General features: G+C 43.9%; 1 protein-coding gene across 5 annotated transcripts in view; it reads right to left on the bottom strand.

Annotated features, from left to right (window-relative positions):
* The window catches only part of MDN1 (midasin AAA ATPase 1), a 158,290-nt gene that overhangs the window by 4,498 nt on the left and 134,239 nt on the right, over positions 1 to 19,553 (bottom strand). For 4 of the 5 annotated variants that reach the window (XR_014248649.1, XR_014248650.1, XM_082405917.1 and 1 more), the window contains 16 exons: positions 18,581 to 18,756; positions 17,995 to 18,144; positions 17,109 to 17,256; positions 14,233 to 14,549; positions 13,838 to 14,005; positions 12,189 to 12,290; positions 11,052 to 11,247; positions 9,375 to 9,545; positions 7,553 to 7,716; positions 6,742 to 6,831; positions 5,299 to 5,414; positions 4,494 to 4,668; positions 3,217 to 3,290; positions 3,009 to 3,123; positions 2,104 to 2,167; positions 475 to 617 (listed from right to left, as the gene is read on the bottom strand). Coding sequence is in view for 2 of the 5 variants with exons in the window: in XM_082405917.1 (XP_082262043.1) it covers positions 475 to 617; positions 2,104 to 2,167; positions 3,009 to 3,123; positions 3,217 to 3,290; positions 4,494 to 4,668; positions 5,299 to 5,414; positions 6,742 to 6,831; positions 7,553 to 7,716; positions 9,375 to 9,545; positions 11,052 to 11,247; positions 12,189 to 12,290; positions 13,838 to 14,005; positions 14,233 to 14,549; positions 17,109 to 17,256; positions 17,995 to 18,144; positions 18,581 to 18,756 (2,369 nt within the window). In the remaining 3 variants the exon portion in view is untranslated. Of the gene's footprint in view, positions 1 to 474; positions 618 to 2,103; positions 2,168 to 3,008; positions 3,124 to 3,216; positions 3,291 to 4,493; positions 4,669 to 5,298; positions 5,415 to 6,741; positions 6,832 to 7,552; positions 7,717 to 9,374; positions 9,546 to 11,051; positions 11,248 to 12,188; positions 12,291 to 13,837; positions 14,006 to 14,232; positions 14,550 to 17,108; positions 17,257 to 17,994; positions 18,145 to 18,580; positions 18,757 to 19,553 lie in introns of those variants that run through there. The other variant, XR_014248651.1, reaches the window with a different exon arrangement.

Genomic DNA, 19,553 nt, shown 5'->3' with positions numbered 1-19,553 from the left:
CCCCGTGGACATCCTTAATGTAGCAACTGATGCTTCCTCCTTTGAGGAGGGCACTGCTGAGATCCAAGTACTTGGAAAGGCTGGTCTATGTTTCCAACAGACAGGGCCCATCATCAAGGCTGCGATACCTGCAGCGACGCTGTGCAGAGGGAGATGACCCACCAGAGTACTAGTCAGCACAGAAAGTGGTTAAGAGGACAGACTCCTTGAGTCAGTCTGAATACTGGCTTCCTTGTCGTTACCTACAACCTCTGTGTTTCTGTCCTTCACTGTAGAGTGGGAATAACCATCCCTACATCACTGAGTTACTGCTCGGTTACATGAGAAAATAATTATAAAATGCCTAGAACAGTGCCCTTCAGGATGCCATGAATGTTATAGGAGTTCTTGGTATGACAGTGAGACCCAGGCCATTTTTCAGATAGAACAGCTTGAAGGGAATCCCCAGAAAAGTGGCTTTTAGTAATCACTCACCCGTGAACTGGGATTGTCCAACACAACAAAAATGACAAAGATGTTAGCATTCCGGGCGGCCTGAACTGCTGCTAGGACTCTGTCTTTGCCCTCAAAGAAAAGGCCGCGTCCGTCAGAGACCACCAGGAGGAGCTGTGCAGTTTCTGTAGTAGAACATACAGCAGGAGAGGAACTCAACTCAAACGGCAACTCAAAGACTACATACGGGGACTTCCCTGGTGGCGCAGTGGTTAAGAATCCGCCTGCCAATACAGGGGACACGGGTTCGAGCCCTGGTCTGGGAAGATCCCACATGCCGCGGAGAAACTAAGCCCGTGCGCCGCAACTACTGAGCCTGTACCCTAGAGCCCACGAGCCACAACTACTGAAGCCCACGTGCCTAGAGCCCGTGCTCTGCAACAAGAGAAGCCATTGCAATGAGAAGCCTGCGCACCACAAGGAAGAGCAGCCCCTGCTCGCCACAACTAGAGAAAGCCTGTGCGTAGCAACGAAGACCAACGCAGCCAAAAATAAACTACGGACAGTAAGACAAATTAGTGCAGACTTTCTCTGTGCTATTAAAACCAAGCAGTTCTCTGAAACTGGTGAATTCTGGGCACAAATAAAGGGGGCCTCCAATTAGATCTATTACTTTGAACACGTGAGTCACAGACAAGGCTGCACAAAAACATACAAAACTTCTGTCAATAAAACAATTTCCCAGTAGTGCTTTGGGGAATGTCACATTTAGATCAACTTTGTTGTACAGCAACATGTTGAGAATTAAAACATGTTTATGGATATAAAGTATAAAAAGAGCAGTCCTGAGTAGACCATTAGAAGAAAGTGCCCAAATCAGAAAGCTAGAACTGTATCTTCCAAATTTCAGTCATTGTCTATTAGTTTCATATTTCTGTCAATTTCTTGTACCTAAATTCTGTTTTTTTCTTGAAAAAAACTTAAAGAGAAATTTAAACAAAAACTTAAATAGAAGGGACCACTAAAATGAACAGTGAATAAAAAAATGTATTAAAATTTTTAGCATATTATATAATGTTTCCAGTGAAAGACCGTTGTGCTTAAGGGCAGGCTGTCTTCTGTCAAGGAAGGTTAGCAAGTGTTGAGAGGCGTGAATGACCTTCAAAAGGAAGTCTTCCCATGGTACAATCAGAATTGAGGACTTAGGGAAAGGCTAAAGAACTGGTGTGCTGCAAAAGCCCCAAATCAATCATGGATGGATTAGCTGGTTTCTGAATCATGTCCTTCTCCTCTTTCCTTTGTTATTAAAATATTGAAGAATACTCATTATATTGAATTCCACACACCCTTACTCCTTTCATTCACAATTGAACTCAAATCTATCAAATGAGTATATACTAGTTAATTACAAACTAGTTGGTGTCTACCTTCTCCTTTGATTATAAGCCTCTCGAGTATGGGTTCAATAAAAATTTTTGAATGAATGAACGGGTGAGTAAAAAATTCCATGAATGTTTAATACCTCTGCATCATCCTCTGTTTATGTGTTTTCCTATAGAGCATACACTTTAAAAGATGGTGATGGGTACAATGAGATGAAAACAAGCAACTTGCAAATAGTACAAGAACAGAAAAGCATTTTATTAGCAAGGACCAAAGAACGCAGCTCACCTGGACTGATGTTTTGTGAGAGCTGTTGAGCAGCTGCAAACATGTTGGCTACAGACTCTAGAAACTAAACGAGAAATAGACAATTAGAAAACTATTTAAGCTCTCTTCCCACTATCACAGAGACTGAAATTACTTCTGGCACTTAAGTGATTATCAGATAACCATCTCAAATCTATAGCAATCAAACTGTCCCTTCCATCCATCCGTAAAGGACCGACAATCCTTGCACTTGGCATTTACATTGGGTGCTGGCATTCTCAAGCACAGACAAGACCTGTGTCCATGGCATATACCCCACTAGTGTTCTACGAGACACCCCAAAGGAAAAGAAACACTTCCTCTGGGGGACAATAAGTCAGTAACTCCCCCAAATGAACCAAAGAGCTGTCTTCTTCCAAGAAAGGAAAATAGCTGAGCAAAAAAAAAGAAGGCAAGAAAAAATGTCCAGTGTAACGTGAAGGAGGCTAAATTACGGCAGGAATCAGGAGGACAAAATTGTTATCCCATGCTGTGTTTAGAACGTATGCCATCCTGAGCAAGTCACTGGCTTTATTTCACATCGTTTCTTCTCTAGGCTAAATGGTAGAGAGAAATTGGCCTTGACCCACTTGATAAGGGTACTGGGAGGTGGTTCATTTTTCCAAAATGTTCCAAACCTCTCAAAATAGGGAGCCAGAAAATCAATGATGCAAAGTCAAATGATCTTTGAAAAACTGAGAAAAAGAGATCACATCCTATTTAATAATGGATGCCAAGGGAGATTCTCTTCCAGTGGTACACCGGCTGAGGCTTAGGACTATTCTCTATTGTAAATTTTACCATACTGGGGAGGAGGGAGTTCTAAAAATTATGTCTCTCCTATACCATAAAATAACTTCAGAAGACATCTGAAGTCATCAGCATACCTGAGCAATCTTGGTTTTCTTTTGTTGGAATTTGCAGAGCCGCAGAATCTGGGACCCTGAGTAATCACTGAACTGTTCATGGAATGGGTGTAACAGCTTTACGGACTCTCCAAAACTTGGGGGAGAAAAACCAAATACAATGGGAGTTATTTTTTGTCATGCAAAAAAAGAGGCTGGTTTTCCCAATGGGATTAAAAGGCACTCTTACCTGCACACCGCAATCTGACCCACTTCCAGAAAGGTTAGAGCATTTCCAATCACAGCCAGAGATTCAAAGGCAAGCTGTGAAACAAAGTGAAGGGTTGAAGAAATCGGAATATCCTCTACACTAATGCCTTTCAACCTTTTTTATACCAAGATTCCCACAGAAAACACTACTTTTTTGGTATGGCACACAGGGGAACAACATGAATATGGCTATTCACAACCAACTCAGAGGCTTTGGTGGCTTTGGTAGCCTTAGGCCCTGGCTAATAGCACAAGCGCCGAAACCCAATATCCTTTATACTAGTAGGAAAGGTCTGCTCTAGACATCATCCAATAAAAGCGATCTTGAGAAATTTGGTCCATAAATTTTTAAGGTTTCTTTCCCCTTTTTTGACTATATAAAGTAATCTCTCATGGGTAAAAGATCTTAAAAACCAATTTATTCTAATCTATGCATAAATGACAGTATAGTTTTAGAATTTAAATTCAGTTAAAAAGATGACGATACTTGTAGCAACTAACATCTACTGAACATGTATCAAGTGCCAGGTGCTAAACTGAGTGCTCTGCATACATGATTTCACTTAGTCTTCATAACAACTCTGAGTTTGAGGTAAGTATTGTTATAATCATTTTTTCCGAAGGTAAAACTGACAGACTGGGCAAAAGTCATGCGGTACTAAGTGGGGAGGTGAGACCTGAACACAGGTGCAGAGGTTACACTTTTTCCAGCAGAGCCTGTGCACAGACTTCAGGCTGCTCGCTGACTTGTGCTGGGCAACAGCATCACTGCAAAGACCCCCCGACTCTCCACGTCCCTGACGGGGAGGGGTGGGTTGTAACTCCACCCAGGCTCCTAAGCCTTGTTACTACTGATAGAACACTAACTCTACACAGACGTAAAGAAACGTGTACTGAAGACATCTTCTTAAAAAATCAGGGCTATTCAGATATTACGTTGTGCATGGTCTTAAAGAATATAGTACATTCATTCTGTGGAAAGTAAACACTGACAAATTTACTTACTCTGCAACTAGACAATAGCACAGCAAGGCTAAGAAACACAACAATCTAAACGACCTACAGCAGTAGGACACCAAAATTTTTTGAGACGTCCTGAAATTGCCCCTTTGAACTCTTTTTAAATCTTAGATCTTCTCAAATATGGTCTCATATTCTCAGAACAAACTAACTGGTATTTCAAAGTGTTTTTTAGCCAGAACATATTTAAAACATTCAGGTGGCCCATCAAACTGCCACTACACTTCTCCTCCTTACCTGTTTGGTATGGTTGTCTACCATGCTAGAAGAGTCATCGACAGCCAAACAAATCTGATACTGGCGTTTACTGGGCTTGGTCCTTCGAAGCCAAATCTTGTCTTTCCGAAACTGACTGGCAATGTATGGAATGACCTTCCGCATGTTCAGTCGCTTCCCAGTTCGATAGTCTCCTCTGTTAAATTTAACCAAACAGGAGCAAGATTAAGGATAAAATCACAGTAATAATAACTTATAACCAGTTATACCAAATAACCAGTAACCTGGCACAATGAAGTGTTACTGTCCAGTGAGATTATTAAGGGCTGGGATCTTCTTGATCAGCAGCCAGAAAAACTGGATATGTATGTGGCAAGAATAATTAGGTCCTTTTAGAAAATTTAAAACACTTTTTGAAAAGAAAAAACATGTTTGCATTGAACATTAAGTCTTGGATTCTCTTTTGTGTTCTGAAACTATGCTTCTGGACACATCTTTGGAAAGATCTAGGTGAGTGATGCATGCAGCAAGTGAGTGACCCAACATGTAGAAGGTGAGCAGCACACACACCCAAGGCTCAGCCAATTTTCCCATCAGGTATTAATTAACTAGTCACAGAAAGTGCATTCATACTGAACTTCACAGAAACTTCTGTGGTAGAGATGATAAAATGGCAACGAGGTAAGGAACGCCATACTAGAGCCTGTGCAGCAGAAGTGGCAACCTAGACGCCAGCACCATAGCTGTTACGTGCTAAGCTCAGCAGAAAAGATGACACCGCCATCTTTCCAGGGCACCATGAGTGCATCCAATGGAGAAGACTTACTTCAGCTTGGCGGCCTGGGTAGGCTCTAATATGAGACGAAGCTGTTCACACAGCTGTTGTGAAAGAGGTGCAGTTAAGAGCAGGTAACTCTGCCACATCTCCACTGCTGCCTTCTCCTGTGACAACAGCAACAACATGTAAGTTACCCTTAGAAGGCTGGAGCCAACCAAAGTCATTACAGCAAGATGAAGGCCTGAAGCAAAGCAGTAGAAAACAACCTGCTTCTCTTGTCAAGCTGCTCTCTGATTCACCTAGTTTAAAATGTCTCCTCCTGGGCTTCCCTGGTGGCGCAGTGGTTAAGAATCCGCCTGCCAGTGCTGGGGACACGGGTTCAAACCCTGGTCCGGGAAGATCCCACATGCCACGGAGCAACTAAGCCCTTGAGCCACAACTACTGAGCCTGCGCTCTAGAGCCCGCGAGCCACAACTACTGAGCCCAAGAGCCACAACTACTGAAGCCCGCGCACCTAGAGCCCGTGCTCCACAACAAGAGAAGCCACCACAATGAGAAGCCCGCGCACTGCAACAAAGAGTAGCCCCTGCTCGCTGCAACTAGAGAAAGCCCGCGCCCAGCAATGGAGACCCAATGCAGCCAAAATTAAATAAATAAAATTTTTAAAAAATAAAAATAATAAATAAATTAATTAAAAATTAAAAAAATGTCTCCTCTTCCGCCAAAGCCACAACTCGCAGTTCCAACGAGAAAGTAAGGTAATAAAATATTGGAATTCATGACCAAATCAATCCCTTATTCACATCACCTATGAGGAGTATATAATGTGTACCCTTCACGTGGAGAGGGAGCTGTGATGGGTAATTTTGGTGCCAGGAGATCCAGCCACTTAATCATGGTCTCTCAGGCTCATGTTTCAAAAACAAAAGTGACGAGTGCAAACCTCTCAAGTAACACTCAGCAGTGTGCTTATTTCCTGAATACAAAGCTCCATGGTTAGTTTTTTTTTGCCAATTATGGCAGAGCAGTCAATACATACATGTGGTGAGAATAATGATAAGAGATACAAAATTAAAATATGTGTATTTAGTAAATTTAGAATGCAAGGTCATTGAAAAGGAAACATCTGGTTAATCTACACTGCCATATTGTATCAGCTGGCAGTGTTCCAGGTGGCCTATTCAGAGAGTGACACAGTATAGACTTTTGCCCCATGTTTCAACCACTGTCACATCTATTACATCCATTACAGATTGAGCAATGGAAGTTAAAGAATTAAACACACCAGTTTCTCTCTGTTTCAATTAAGCTACAGATCTAGTGGCAAAGCAGGCAGAAAACAATGGATAGATGTAGGCTTCAGAATTATAATTATATTCTCCATATACTCGGTCGCTTTGACCAAGGTAATTGGAGTTAAGAACCTATTAAGTTTCCTGTATCTTAAAAAACAAAAGTCAAGGTATTTTATAAAAAGACCAGTGACTTACTTCTTCTGGGGTTCCAGATTCGTGTGGCTGCCATGTTTCCAGCTGTCTCTCCAGCTCCTGTCTTAGTTCATTGACATCTTTTAAGAAGGGCTAAGAGGGAAAAGCCACGGATAGAGGAGACCCAGGTTGGAATCACCAACTCACTATACCTGGTTGCCTTCTTCCCTGCAGTATGAACTCCCCCTGAGATGCAAAACTTGAGCAAATTTAATGGCACAATTAAGACGCCAGACAACCATTCTTCTTCTCCTTCCCATTATGTAGAGGCAAAATGGATAAAGGAAATTTTAACATTTAATAAATCCATCCCAGTAAAACAAACAAAATATCCAGGAAGATATCAATAATGGAAATATTCTTTAATTAATCTAGACTATCATTAAGTCAAAGAATTAGGGAAAACAACTCAGTTAATTGGCTCTTCCTAAATGCAGGCATTAAGTCAACGATTCTTACTACTTAACCAACATAAACTTAACTGTCCTGCAGGCTCCTCACACAAGGCTGGTGGATGTGAGAGGAGTAGATGTGAGAGCCAGAGGTCCGAGGACAAGACCCACCATCGTGGCGAGGTCAGGACACAGACCATCCACGGTGACCCTGGGATTAACCGTTAGAAGTGTGTTATCTGCTCAGAGAACACATGTCGTACCAACAGTACTCCTTAGAAGACTGATAAGGATATGATACCCCAAAACAACCAGATGCTATATAAAGTTCTTAAGACAAACATGTCTTAAGTTGTTTAAAAGCAACTTATAATTATGTTTTGTCAACTTATTGAAGTAGTAATTTGTGAAAGTTTTAGTACCTGGAAAATCGTGTCCACAAGGTACTGATGGGCTGTATGAATGGTCGAATCTCGGCTTCTCTCTGGTTTCTCATTCTGTGTCTCCCTGTGGGATGTGTCTGTCCTGGGGTCTTGGTCTTCCTCTGTGTTAACAGTTTGGGTCTCCATCTCCATCTCTTCAAAGCCTGTTCTCACACCATAATGTCAACATGAAGACTCAGCCTTCACAGTCACGTGTCAATCCTAACAATTACTCAGACTTCACTCATTCACTCCCCGGCACATTGACACCTCGGCTCCACGTGTCCTTTCTCTCTGAGACAGTCTGCCAATTCTCACTCCCTTAACCTCCCCCTCTCCCCACCCTGATATGGAAGGCGGCTGTTCTGGGAGGCGGAAGTGGGGGGAGACTGTTCTACCCTGACAAGCCTCATAGAACCGTGTGATCCATTAGACTATGTTCATGCAAATAAATAAATAAACTATGTGCATGCAGAACTTTGACAGAACCAAAAACTAAAATAACATCATAGCTCCATTTTATAAATGAGGAAGCTGAGACAAAGAAGACAAATAATTTGCCTCAACCTATAAAGTAAGTAAGTAAGAGAAAGTCTGGATTTGGATCTAGGAAGGTCTAATCACAGAGCTGCGCCGTTCCCACTGTCCTGTAACAGCCGGGCAGTCAGCAGTTCTAACACCCCTGAGAAGACGAACGCAGAAGGAAAAGTTTTTGAATTTAGCAAGTTCTTTTGAATTAGCACTTATACCATTGCTGATAAAGCTATTTTTTCATGTGTTGAATGAATTTAAAAAAAAAAACAAAACAGCCTTGTAATAGCACTTGGTCAGCTATGAAATGGAACTGTATGTAAGAAGTTTTGTTACCTTCTCACATGCATTTCCCCTATTCTATTTCTTTAAACATTTCTTTAAATAAAATGTTTAAATATAGTATATTTTCATATAATTTAAAATATTGTTTCTCTAATAATCAAGAATATATCTTCTGGGGGACTTCCTTGGTGGCACAGTGGATAATACTCCGCGTTCCCAATGCAGGGGGCCCGGGTTCGATCCCTGGTCAGGGAACTCGATCCCAGATGCGTGCCACAACTAAGGAGCCAGTGAGCCGCAACTAAGGAGCCCACCTGCCACAACTAAGACCCGGTGCAACCAAATAAATAAATAATAAAAAAAGAAAGAAAAAAAAAGAATATATCTTCTGGTCATACTGGAGTATGTGTACTATTCTGTTTTCTTCTACATATTTAAAAAAGACTGCTGGGTTGGGCTTCGCTGGTGGTGCAGTGGTTAAGAATCCGCCTGCCAATGCAGGGGACACGGGTTCGAGCCCTGGTCTGGGAAGACCCCACATGCCACGGAGCAACTAAGCCTGTGTGCCACAACTACTGAGCCGCGCTCTAGAGCCTGTGCTCCGCAACAAGAGAAGCCCGTGCACCACAACAAAAGAGTAGCCCCCACTCGCTGCAACTAGAGAAAGCCCACGCACAGCAATGAAGACCCAACGCAGACATAAATAAATAAATAAATAAGTAAATACATTTTAAAAATAAATAAAATAAAGAAATAAAAAAGACTGCTGGGATTTTGTCTGAAACTCAAGTTTCAAGGGTCTCCGTGAAGGACAGCGTCCTGTAACACCTTCCACCTTCCTACTCCCAAATGAAATATGTATAGGGGAATTATTATGGGCAAATGAATATCTAAGCCATGGGTTAGGATGGGGAAAGAACTGACCAAATGCGACTACAGTACCAGAGAAATGGCTTCTCTGAGTCCTAGAGCTCAGGCAGGAGGGTGTGTTCACTGCAGGACTCACCTGGCCCGGCTGTGCTTCCCGACGTGACCTCCTCTGGCTTCAGCTGCTCTGTGTCTACTGCTCTGAGCTCCTCGGGCTCCTCCGCGTCCATGGAGGTATCCTCGATCTCCTCCACCTCCGGAGCCTTGTTGGAGTCCTTTGCAGATTGCTGCTGCTCCGTGCTAGCCACATCTGCCAACAAAGTGCACACACATGAAAAGGTTAGCTCTTTGCAGAACAAAGTCATCACGAGTGGGTGTGCTTTTGGTCATTCGTAGTTTCCAAGATTCTGCCACTGACTGGTTATGTGGCTTGGACACAGTACTTGGCTTGTCTGTGACCTACTGATGTTAAGTACTTAACACTCCCCCCTCCCGCCCCCCGGCCAGAAGCTTCAAGGATATAGTGTAACTATACATGTGACCATAGAGTTGAATGTTTAGCTGGGTTTTTATTGCTATGACCAGAGATTGAACCAGAATAAACATGCCAGGCACATGACTCAGAGCAGCTAATGGAATTATCCTCATTGCCAAGTTACGGGTGGAAAAACTGTAGTGATAAAGTATAACAACACGGGGCACAGAAAGATCAGCATGGGAATCCCAGCATCGTGATCTTGGACAAGTTCTTAAACATCTTCGGCCTCAGTGTGCTGATCTATAAAATGGAGAAATCCTAGCTCGTAAAGACTGTTAGAGGAACTCCATGATCATGTCGCAAAGGCTCAGAATGGTGCTGGGCACAAGGTAAAAGCTCCATGCATGGCAGCCATCACTGGTATTGCTTCATTTTTCTTAAAAGTGGGGACAGGGAGAGGAAAGAGTAATCCACAGCAGAGCAGTCTTTTTGTACCATCCTCACAGTACATATTATTAACACCAGCTTACGTATTAGGAACGAAACAGTGAAAAGTTACCAAGAGAACTTGAAGCGGAGACTGAGTGACGACTGACTACTCCCTTTCTATGCTGAGATCTTTTTTCTCCTTGTTTGTTTATTTATTTATGGCTGTGTTGGGTCTTCATTGCTGCATGCGGGCTTTCTCTAGTTGCGGTGAGCGGGGACTACTCTTTGTAACAGTGCATGTGCTTCTCATTGTGGTGGCTTCCCTTATTGTGGAGCACAGGCTCTAGGTGCGTGGGCTTCAGTAGTTGTGGCTCGCGGGCTCCAGAGCACAGGCTCAGTAGCTGTGGCGCACGGGGTTAGTTGCTCCGTGGCATGTGGGATCTTCCCGGACCAGGCCTCGAACCCGTGTCCCCTGCGTTGGTAGGCAGATTCTCAACCACTGTGCCAACCAGGGAAGTACTGTGCCAACCAGGGAAGTCCTCTCTCCTTTCTTGAAACACATATTTCAAGTTCACAGCTCCTACCATTGCCTGGTGATTATGAAGAAATGTCCACTACTCAGAATCCCTGAGATCAGTGCTGGGTTTGGATACGGCCAACCATTACCAAAGATATTTAAAAGGCTTACACTAGACCCAGAACCCTGAGCACTGAAACCCTGCACTTGGCTACAGACACCTTTATATCAAAAACAAAATGTATTTCTGCACAGTTCTTATCAGAAGAAAACTAGTTTAAAAAGCCATTTCCCCTCCCTCCTAAGATGACTTTTAAGAACACCTGGCGGGCACACAGCATAAGCGCTCACAGAGCTCAGTGAGCAAAGGAGAAGCCTTCCCTGCGTCGTACCGTAGGTCTGTACATCATAGGGCTCGCTACCCTGTTTAATGTGCTCAAATGCTTCTGCGTCGTCTGCCTGGGCCTGGGCCGGGCCCTGCTCGGTGTGGCTGTCCGTGTCCACAGTCCTCAGCCTCTTGTGCACACGCTCGTTGTGGTCACCCATGGAGCGTTCGTTGTCGGCCTGCCCAGGTTTCCTCTTAAAACTCTGCGGGAAATATGAGGAAATTCATCAGAACCTTGTCTGTAATGGCAAAAAGAGTAAAAATAATCATAATGTTTATCCTCAGGGGGCTGATTAAGTTAATTAGGTGTACCATACACGAGTGGATTTCAGTGAAGCTGTTAATAGGAAGATCTCTAAATACATATACAGAGCAATCTCTATGATATACTTCTATACCTGAAATAAAGGCAAAGAGGCAAAGAAACACTCTCACACAGGGAGGTGCACACACACAAACATCCATACATATATACTACATATGCAGAAAGTCTCTTAGAAAGAAGACAAGACTGGCAGCACCAATATGCTCTGAGGATAGTCCCTTGGGTGGCTTGAAGACAGGAATAAAATGGAAGCTTTTTAGGGGATTGGTTTCTATCTACTAATTTTGTATCACATGCATGAATAATACCCCATTTTAAAAAACCTTATTTTTAAAACACAAAAGAGGGAATTCCCTGCCAGTCCAGTGGTTAGGACTCGTCGCTTTCACTGCTGGGGCCCGGGTTCAGTCCCTGGTTGGGGAAATAAGATCCCGCAAGCCATGCAGTGCAGCCGAAATAAATAAACAAGTTAAATTAAATTTTAAAAAATTTAAAAATAAAACACAACAGAGAATGGACAGTGAACAGAGTGAGACTGGTTAGTCCTCGGCAACAACACAACATCTGGTTTTTAGGCTCCATGAGAACTGAACAGGATAAGGGTGCGTGCGTGCGCGCGCGTGTGTGTGTGTCTGTCCCCACACAGGGAACAAGCCCCAGCTGGGAAAGCCCCACAGTCCTGGTCTGCTCGCCAAGGCTGACATCATGGTGAGACAGCAAAGGCTGGGAATTTGGTGTTTTTTTTTTTAAAACCATTACATTTAGCACATCATTTTACATGCAGCCTTCACCTAAGTTTAGGTGAAGAGTGATAGAGACCTGTGTGTTTTTCCTGGTGTTTTTCTGAGAGGCCAACCGGGCGATGAAGTTGGATTCATGGCCTTCTGCCTGGTTTGCATCCGCAGCTCCACTGCCGTGTTCCTGTGAAATCCAAGCCACAAAGAATGAGGTGGAGGAAGCTGTGCAAACATCTGGTTATCAACTGCACTGTGCACAACTCCTCTCACCATTCTCATCTCATAGTCACATGCAGTTGGCACTCCATATCCGGGGACACGGAGGGCCCACTGCACTGCGCCAGTTTACATAAGGGACTTGAGCAGCCTCGGATTTGGGTATCCAGGGGGGTCTTGGAATAAATCCTTCTTGGACCCCAAGGGACAACTGTGACCATACCTGCCTGTCTGCTCTGGAACTCACCCATGACTAAGGCTTGGCCTGTGGGCAGAAACGAGAGCATCTAGACCTGAGTCTGTTACCCTCTTGCAGGACTTCATTAGTTCCTTGTCTACGGGAGGTAATGGCTTACATTGAAGGCGGGACAGACCTCGATTTGAAACCAGGCTTCATCACCAACCAGCTGGGTACTCTGGAGATTGTCATTTAACTTTACTGGGGCTTATTTAACTCAGATATAAAATGGAGAACATAGGACTTCCCTGGTGGCTCAGTGGTTAAGAATCCACCTGCCAATGCAGGGGACACAGGTTCAAGCCCTGGTCCAGGAAGATCCCACATGCCACAGAGCAACTAAGCCCATGCGCCACAACTACTGAGCCTGAGCTCTAGAGCCCAAGAGCCACAACTACTGAGGCCTGTGCGCCACAACAAGAGAAGCCACTGCAATGAGAAGCACACACACAATGAAGAGTAGCCCCTGCTCGCCGCAACTAGAGAAAGCCTGTGCACAGCAACGAAGACCCAACGCAGCCAAAGATAAAAGAAAAATGTTCTTCTTAAAAAATAAAAACTAAAATGGAGAACATACAAAGAACAATAATACCTATCTTATAGGGCCACTATGAAGACTTGCTAAAGTAATGAAATGCTCAGCGCCTAATGGGTGCTCAGTAAATGGTTTGGAAGGGGGATGAGAAATATAAACCGTTGTAATTATTGCTGAGAAAGCAGGGGTGCAGAGAGGCCAAGGGAGTTGTCCAGAGAAACCTCTGAGTAGCAGGCCCTCCAACTTCCAGGGCTCCTTCCAGGCTGCCAGTGCCCCAACTGGGCCACAAAAGACACATCACCCTATGTCAAGGAATGAAGAGGTACTTTCCATTTGAAATTAAAATGTTTAGAAGCCTGGTGAACAGCAAGGAAAAGGGAAGCACTACTAGACACTAGAGCCATACCACTGCATGAAGTCTCAATTCAACCCTTCTTTCCTTAGGAGCTTGCTAAAATATAATTTGAACTTGATTCTCCCACAGAGAACTACACTCTAATAACTTTTTCTCATTATGCACATCACTTAACTAAAGTGTGTAAAAGTATTCTGGGATTTGTTCCAGGAGGCATATAAAAATAGGTGTACGACCACTTTCTTAATGAACAGGAGATGATATTTTGGATGTCAACCACAAAAAAACATCACACACGAACCAACTACTGCTCAATAGAACATGGTTTCGGACAGGGAGAAGAGGCCCTCCCAAGGGGCAGCTGGCGAGGCAGAGAGGGCCCTTCACCTCCTTCCCCTGCTCCTTCTCGGGCGCGGCCCCCGCCAGCTCCACGGCCTGCTCGCTCTGCACGCTCTCCAAGCCCGTCTGCCCGCAGGAGTCGTGCTCTTTCCTCTCCGTAGCCTCTGGCACCTGCTGCTCTGTGTCAGAGTTCTCCCCTTCTTCTTTTTCCTGCATCTGCAGGGAAATCAAACATAGCATTAACTGCTCTGGAGGAAGAAGATGAGGTGGGGGACCCCCTCACCAAGGGGAGTCTGCAGGGAGGGGATCAGCCAAAGCGGGTCTTAAACAGAAACATAAAGCTGCTTGGCAAAGTAGCCTAAGAGAGATTCCAGTGGGAAGAAGGTAATTTTTTCTCATCATCATTATTTTTAATCGAAGACAAGCCAGACCCGCCATGATACCTGAGGCTGGAGACCTTGGTCAACAGGGACGTCCTTCTCTGCACTTTCCTCACTGGCGTCCTCGTCCTCCAAAGACTGCTGCTCCTCCTCTGTGTTCTCTTCAGGATGCCGGGCAACACCCTTGTCTTGGTCGTCAGCTCCTGTGTCCATCTCTTCCTCCCCCTCCTCCTGGCCCTCTTCACTGGAGCCTCCCTCAGGCTCGTGCTGACCCTGACCTTCATTCTGGTCAGCCTCAATCTCTTCGTTTATGTCTTCGGCTTCATGACCTGCTTCTACAGTATCCATTGGTTTCTCTTTAATTTCCAAAGGATTCTCTTCTGGACAGATGAAACCAAAAGAAGGAACTCAGAATTTAAAAACCAAACAATGTGATTTCTTAAGATGGGATGTAGTTACACAAGTGTCTTATTATTATTCTCGAATCAGGAGTTGGCAAACTATGGTCCTTGGGCCAAATCTGGCCATCCATATATTTCTGCAAATTTCTCCAAAAGTTTTATAGGAACACAGCTGCACCAACCGTTTACCTATGTCTTTACCCCATCCATTCTGTATTACCTACGGCTACTTTCACACTATAAGAGCAGAACTGAGTATTTGCGACTCTGTTGCAGCTTATGACCTGCAAAGACTGTTATGTTTATTATCTGACCGACCCTTCACAGAAAAATTTTGCCTACGTCTGCTCTTAACCGTACTTACATATTGCATACAACTGTTTAGATGGTGCAATTCATTAAAGAATAAGTAATCCACTGAAAAATCCTAAAAGCCACCACAACAATAGGAATATTTTAGAACAGATAGGAAATGCCAGTCTAATTTTCAATTATCACTGGGAATAATTGGTAGACATCATTCTTTACCATATACAGAAAATACAACATATATTCAAATGGGAACAATCTTATTTAAACATTTTGTTTATTTAAAAGAGCTTTTCTATACTTTGGGCACTTCAGAAATCAGTTATTTTGTTAGCAAATAATTCTTTGAAATAATTGCTTCTTCAGACTCACAGAGAGAACTAGTGGTTACGTGTGTGTGTGTGTGTGTGTGTGTGTGTCTGTGTGTGTGTGTGTCTGTGTGTTGGGGGTGGGAGAGTGGGAGGTACAAACTATCAGGTATAAGACAGGCTCAAGGATGTATTATACAACATGGGGAATAGAGCCAATGTTTTGTAGTAACTGTAAATGGAAAGAACTGTATAAAACTTTTTTTTTTTTCTGTATAAAACTTAAAAAAAATTTTTTTAATAGTAATTGCTTCTTAGTTTATGTACACAATAGCTTAAAACAAGCCTGGATATTTTTCTAGGGCAAATGGCTTATTAGATTCTCAGTGGATTTTAATTTTATGCTTGGTTGTTGAATTTAAGGTTGAAGTAAGATTCCAAAATTGTTAAGTTAATGGAACTGCCTTAGAAGCAGCAGCTTATACTACATTTAAAAAGTAAACTAGAGGGCTTCCCGGGTGGCGCAGTGGTTAAGAATCCGCCTGCCAATGCAGGAGACACGGGTTCGAGCCCTGGTCCGGGAAGATCCCACATGCTGCAGAGCAACTAAGCCCGTGCACCACAACTACTGAGCCTGCGCTCTAGAGCCCGCGAGCCACAACTACTGAGCCCACGTGCCACAACTCCTGAAGTCCACGTGCCTAGAGCCCGTGCGCCGCAACAAGAGAAGCCACCGCAATGAGAAGCCTGTGCAGCGCAACACAGAGTAGCCCCCGCTCACCGCAACCAGAGAAAGCCCGCGCACAGCAACAAAGGCCCAACACAGCCAAAAAATAAAAATATTTATTAAAAAAAAAGTAAACTAGATATTCACAGAGCGAAGACTGTTCTAAGCACAAATTACCAAATACCTTAAACGTGAGAAATGCATTTAAATTTATGAGCCATATACTCACCTCCCAGATTTAACAGATGTTAACGTGTTGCCACAAATGTATCAAACTTGTCACTTGTTTTTAAGAAATAAATGGTTCTGGACACAGCTGTCTGGATTCTGGATGCCTCTGCCCTTCCTACTTCCTCAGAGCTCGTAACCTGAAGTTACTGTATATTATTCCTTTCTATGTGTTCGTACATTTGATGTATCCATACACGATATATAGTACTGGTTCTTATATTAAATTTTCACCTAAATGGTACCCCTCGTTAATTCTTTTGTAACTTGCTCTTTTTTTCCCAATACAGTGTTTTTAATAGCTTTCTACATATATAACTGATTCACTAAGAAGCAGAGCTTGGCTGGCGCCACCTTTCATCTGGTTACCCACCACGATGGGGGCTCTCTATTTCAGCGGCACCGCGTACACAAGCTTCTGATACTAGACAGCACCCCAAAGGAGTCACACTCGGATTGAAGAGTGGGTGACAGAGGCGCTAGAGTACTGCCACGCCAAGTGATTTCTTTTGGGATTATTCCATTTCACTCCCCATGATGATTTCATATTTCAGACTAAACACACAACATACGCACAGCAATCAACAACTTTCCCAGGAAAGCTGTGACTGGGCTCCACGCGAGGCCTGGCTCTACCCGGACTGCACGGTGTTCACATCAACCCATGAGACGGGGCACGTGGTGACACCGTGGGGCGATGGGGCTGCGTGTGACAGCACCACCTGGGACAGCAGCACTGAAACACAGGATAGGAGATGACAGGAGTGACCGAGACCTGCTGGTTTACAAGCTTTAGGTCTACCTAGAGGAGAAACACAACAAAGAAAAAGCGAGGAATTTTATCAAACTGGAATTGTGCTGACCAGACACGATAATGACCTGGCCATGACACTGGCCTGAAGAGAAATCGGTTACTGCTCAGTTTCAATGACTTCCAACGGGCTCTTTAGGTTTCGAAAGACACACCTTCTCCGTCTTCGTGGTCTGTGTCCCCATCACCATCCTTGTCTTCACTGTCTAGGTTCAAGTCATCTGGAAGGTCCAAGGCCTCAGGTTCGGGCAGCTTTTCCTGATTGCCATGGTAAGGGTCCACCTCGTTCTCATCATATTCCCTCTTTGGACAACGGAGAGAACAGGAAAAAAAAAATAAAAATGAACTTTTAAAAAGTGTAGCATTCACATATAATCAGCTCAAAGCACAGTTGACTCTTGAACAACACAGGTCTGAACTGTGTGGGTCCACTTCCATGGACCACTTATGCACGTTTTTTTTCAATAAATACGTGCTACAGTGCCACACAGATCCGTGGCTGGGGGGACCCGCGGATGTAGAGGGCCAGCTGTAAAGTTACACACAGATTTCCAACCCTGCAGATGGTCAGTGCCCCCAACGCCTGCATTGCTCAAGGGTCAACTGTAGTTATGCTGAGAGAATACAGTGTCTCTTCCCCAAAATTACCAGCGCACATTAGAATTTTACCAATATTTTTTGAATTTTCATGTTGGAATTTCAAGTTTCACTTTCAGTGCACATTCTCCACTGATAAGAGGTGCTGCGTTCTTCATCTCAAAGAGGACACGGAAGTTTATGGGAAGAAATATAGAAAAGGACCACAGGTTTTAGCTTCCAAACTACAGCGTGAGTCCAAACAGCATGAAGACCACCTCATCGGTAACCAATAGTTAGATATTTTCTGTCCGGTTAAGAGGCTCTGTTACACATTCCCTTATGAGGCAATGGGAAAACAAATGATAAGCAGGAAAAAAATGTCCTGAGACACCCCAGGAGCTGTGCGCTGCAGTGGCCTGGCCTTGAGGTCAGGAGAGCAGGTTGGTTTTGAATCCTCATTACCTCGTCTATTTGTTCATTAATTTTATCTTGGCCTTGCCCATCATCAGCTTCTGCTTCTTCCTTTTCTCCCTTCTTATCTTGCTGGGTTTTATCTCTGTTTGACTTCCCAGCATCCAAGTTGTCATCTTTAGCAACAAGTTCAGGATCTTCCTAAATATCAGAGGAAGAAAAAACACAAAAATCCTCGCTCTCAATCTGAAAAACTGCTTTCACGTAAGTTGACCCTACCTAACGCAGCTCTTAGACACATATTGGGCCAACCCCATGGAAACATCCAGCCGACAGGGCATTATGTCATCCAGGAGGGAACGTGCAGGTCTGCCCGGATGGCAGCAGTGAGGGCAGGTGTGTGAATAGCGGGGGTGGGGAGTTGTCATGAACGTGCTGGTCAGGCTACTCTTTTAGCCGTGAAGACAATCGATAACCTAGATAGCAGAGGAAAAAGAAGAAACAGAGATGGAAGAAACAGAAGAAGAAAAACCAAGACAGAAAAGGACGAGCAGTGAACAGCAGGGAGTGGTATTTGGGAGGAAGACTGCCTCCTCTCAACCTAGGGACTATGTGATGGAGGGAATCTTTTAATTACCTCATCCATTCCTGGTCCTGTTTCTTCAGTCTTACTGTCTTCTTCCTCCTCATCTTCCTCACCGTCGTCATCACCCCAAAGCCTCTCATCTAGTTTGTCAGCTTCCTCACCATTCAGATCGCCCATCTGTTTATCCAGGTCTCCACCCTCACTATCTGATTTCTCATCATCCTCTTCTGAAAGGGAAGAAGGCGCTGAGCTTAGTTCGGCAGATCCCCAAATTGATCTGTTCCTGTGTATGTAGGCGAGGCAAGGGCCGGGCAAGGGTCCTACCTGGGATTTACTGCCTGTTTCTACAGAACACCCTAGAGGAGATGCTTTAGATCTCCTGAAGCCGTCCTACTGTGTTTTGCAGACTGTTTGGAGGAGGAAGGAGGTCTGTGATGTGTTATGTCGACGGACTGTAAGGAGGGTGGTGGAACAGCTGTCAGGATGTCTAGTTCTGGTGCTGGGAGAATGTTCATTATGGGACTTCAGCAACCTCACTGGGTTTTGGTTTCTTACCTGGGAAATGATGAGGCTGGACTACGAGATTTCCAAGGTTCCTCCCCATCTCCAACATACTCTATTGTCAGTGATTTTACCCAACATCTCAAATCATGTGTCTAGCTCAATTAACCAGAATTTTCTTGCCTTTGTCTTCGTTCAAGGTGTACTTTGACAAAGGTTATACCCTTAAACGCTACTTAGGCATGCATACATTCTTCTACTCTGAGGTCAGGTATCATTTCTGCAAGGCATTCACTTAAAGTAAGACACTGTACTTCAAATTAAGCTTTGGACAGAAATTGAGGGCAATAGTTGAATTGTGGTTCAAACACGACAGATGATAATGTGCTGTAAGAAATCTTATTATCAAATAATTTTCAATGACATGTAATGTTCATAAGTTAAATGAAAAAAGCAGACTATAGAACCACTTACGGTCTCTGCGTCTATATATATACATGCAAGAAATGGAAATAACCCAAGA

The sequence above is a fragment of the Balaenoptera borealis genome, assembly GCF_965194805.1.
Source record: "Balaenoptera borealis genome assembly, chromosome: 9".
NCBI lineage: Eukaryota > Metazoa > Chordata > Mammalia > Artiodactyla > Balaenopteridae > Balaenoptera > Balaenoptera borealis.
Note: the sequence above shows the minus strand (reverse complement) of the source record. Positions and strands in the feature narration are given on the sequence as shown.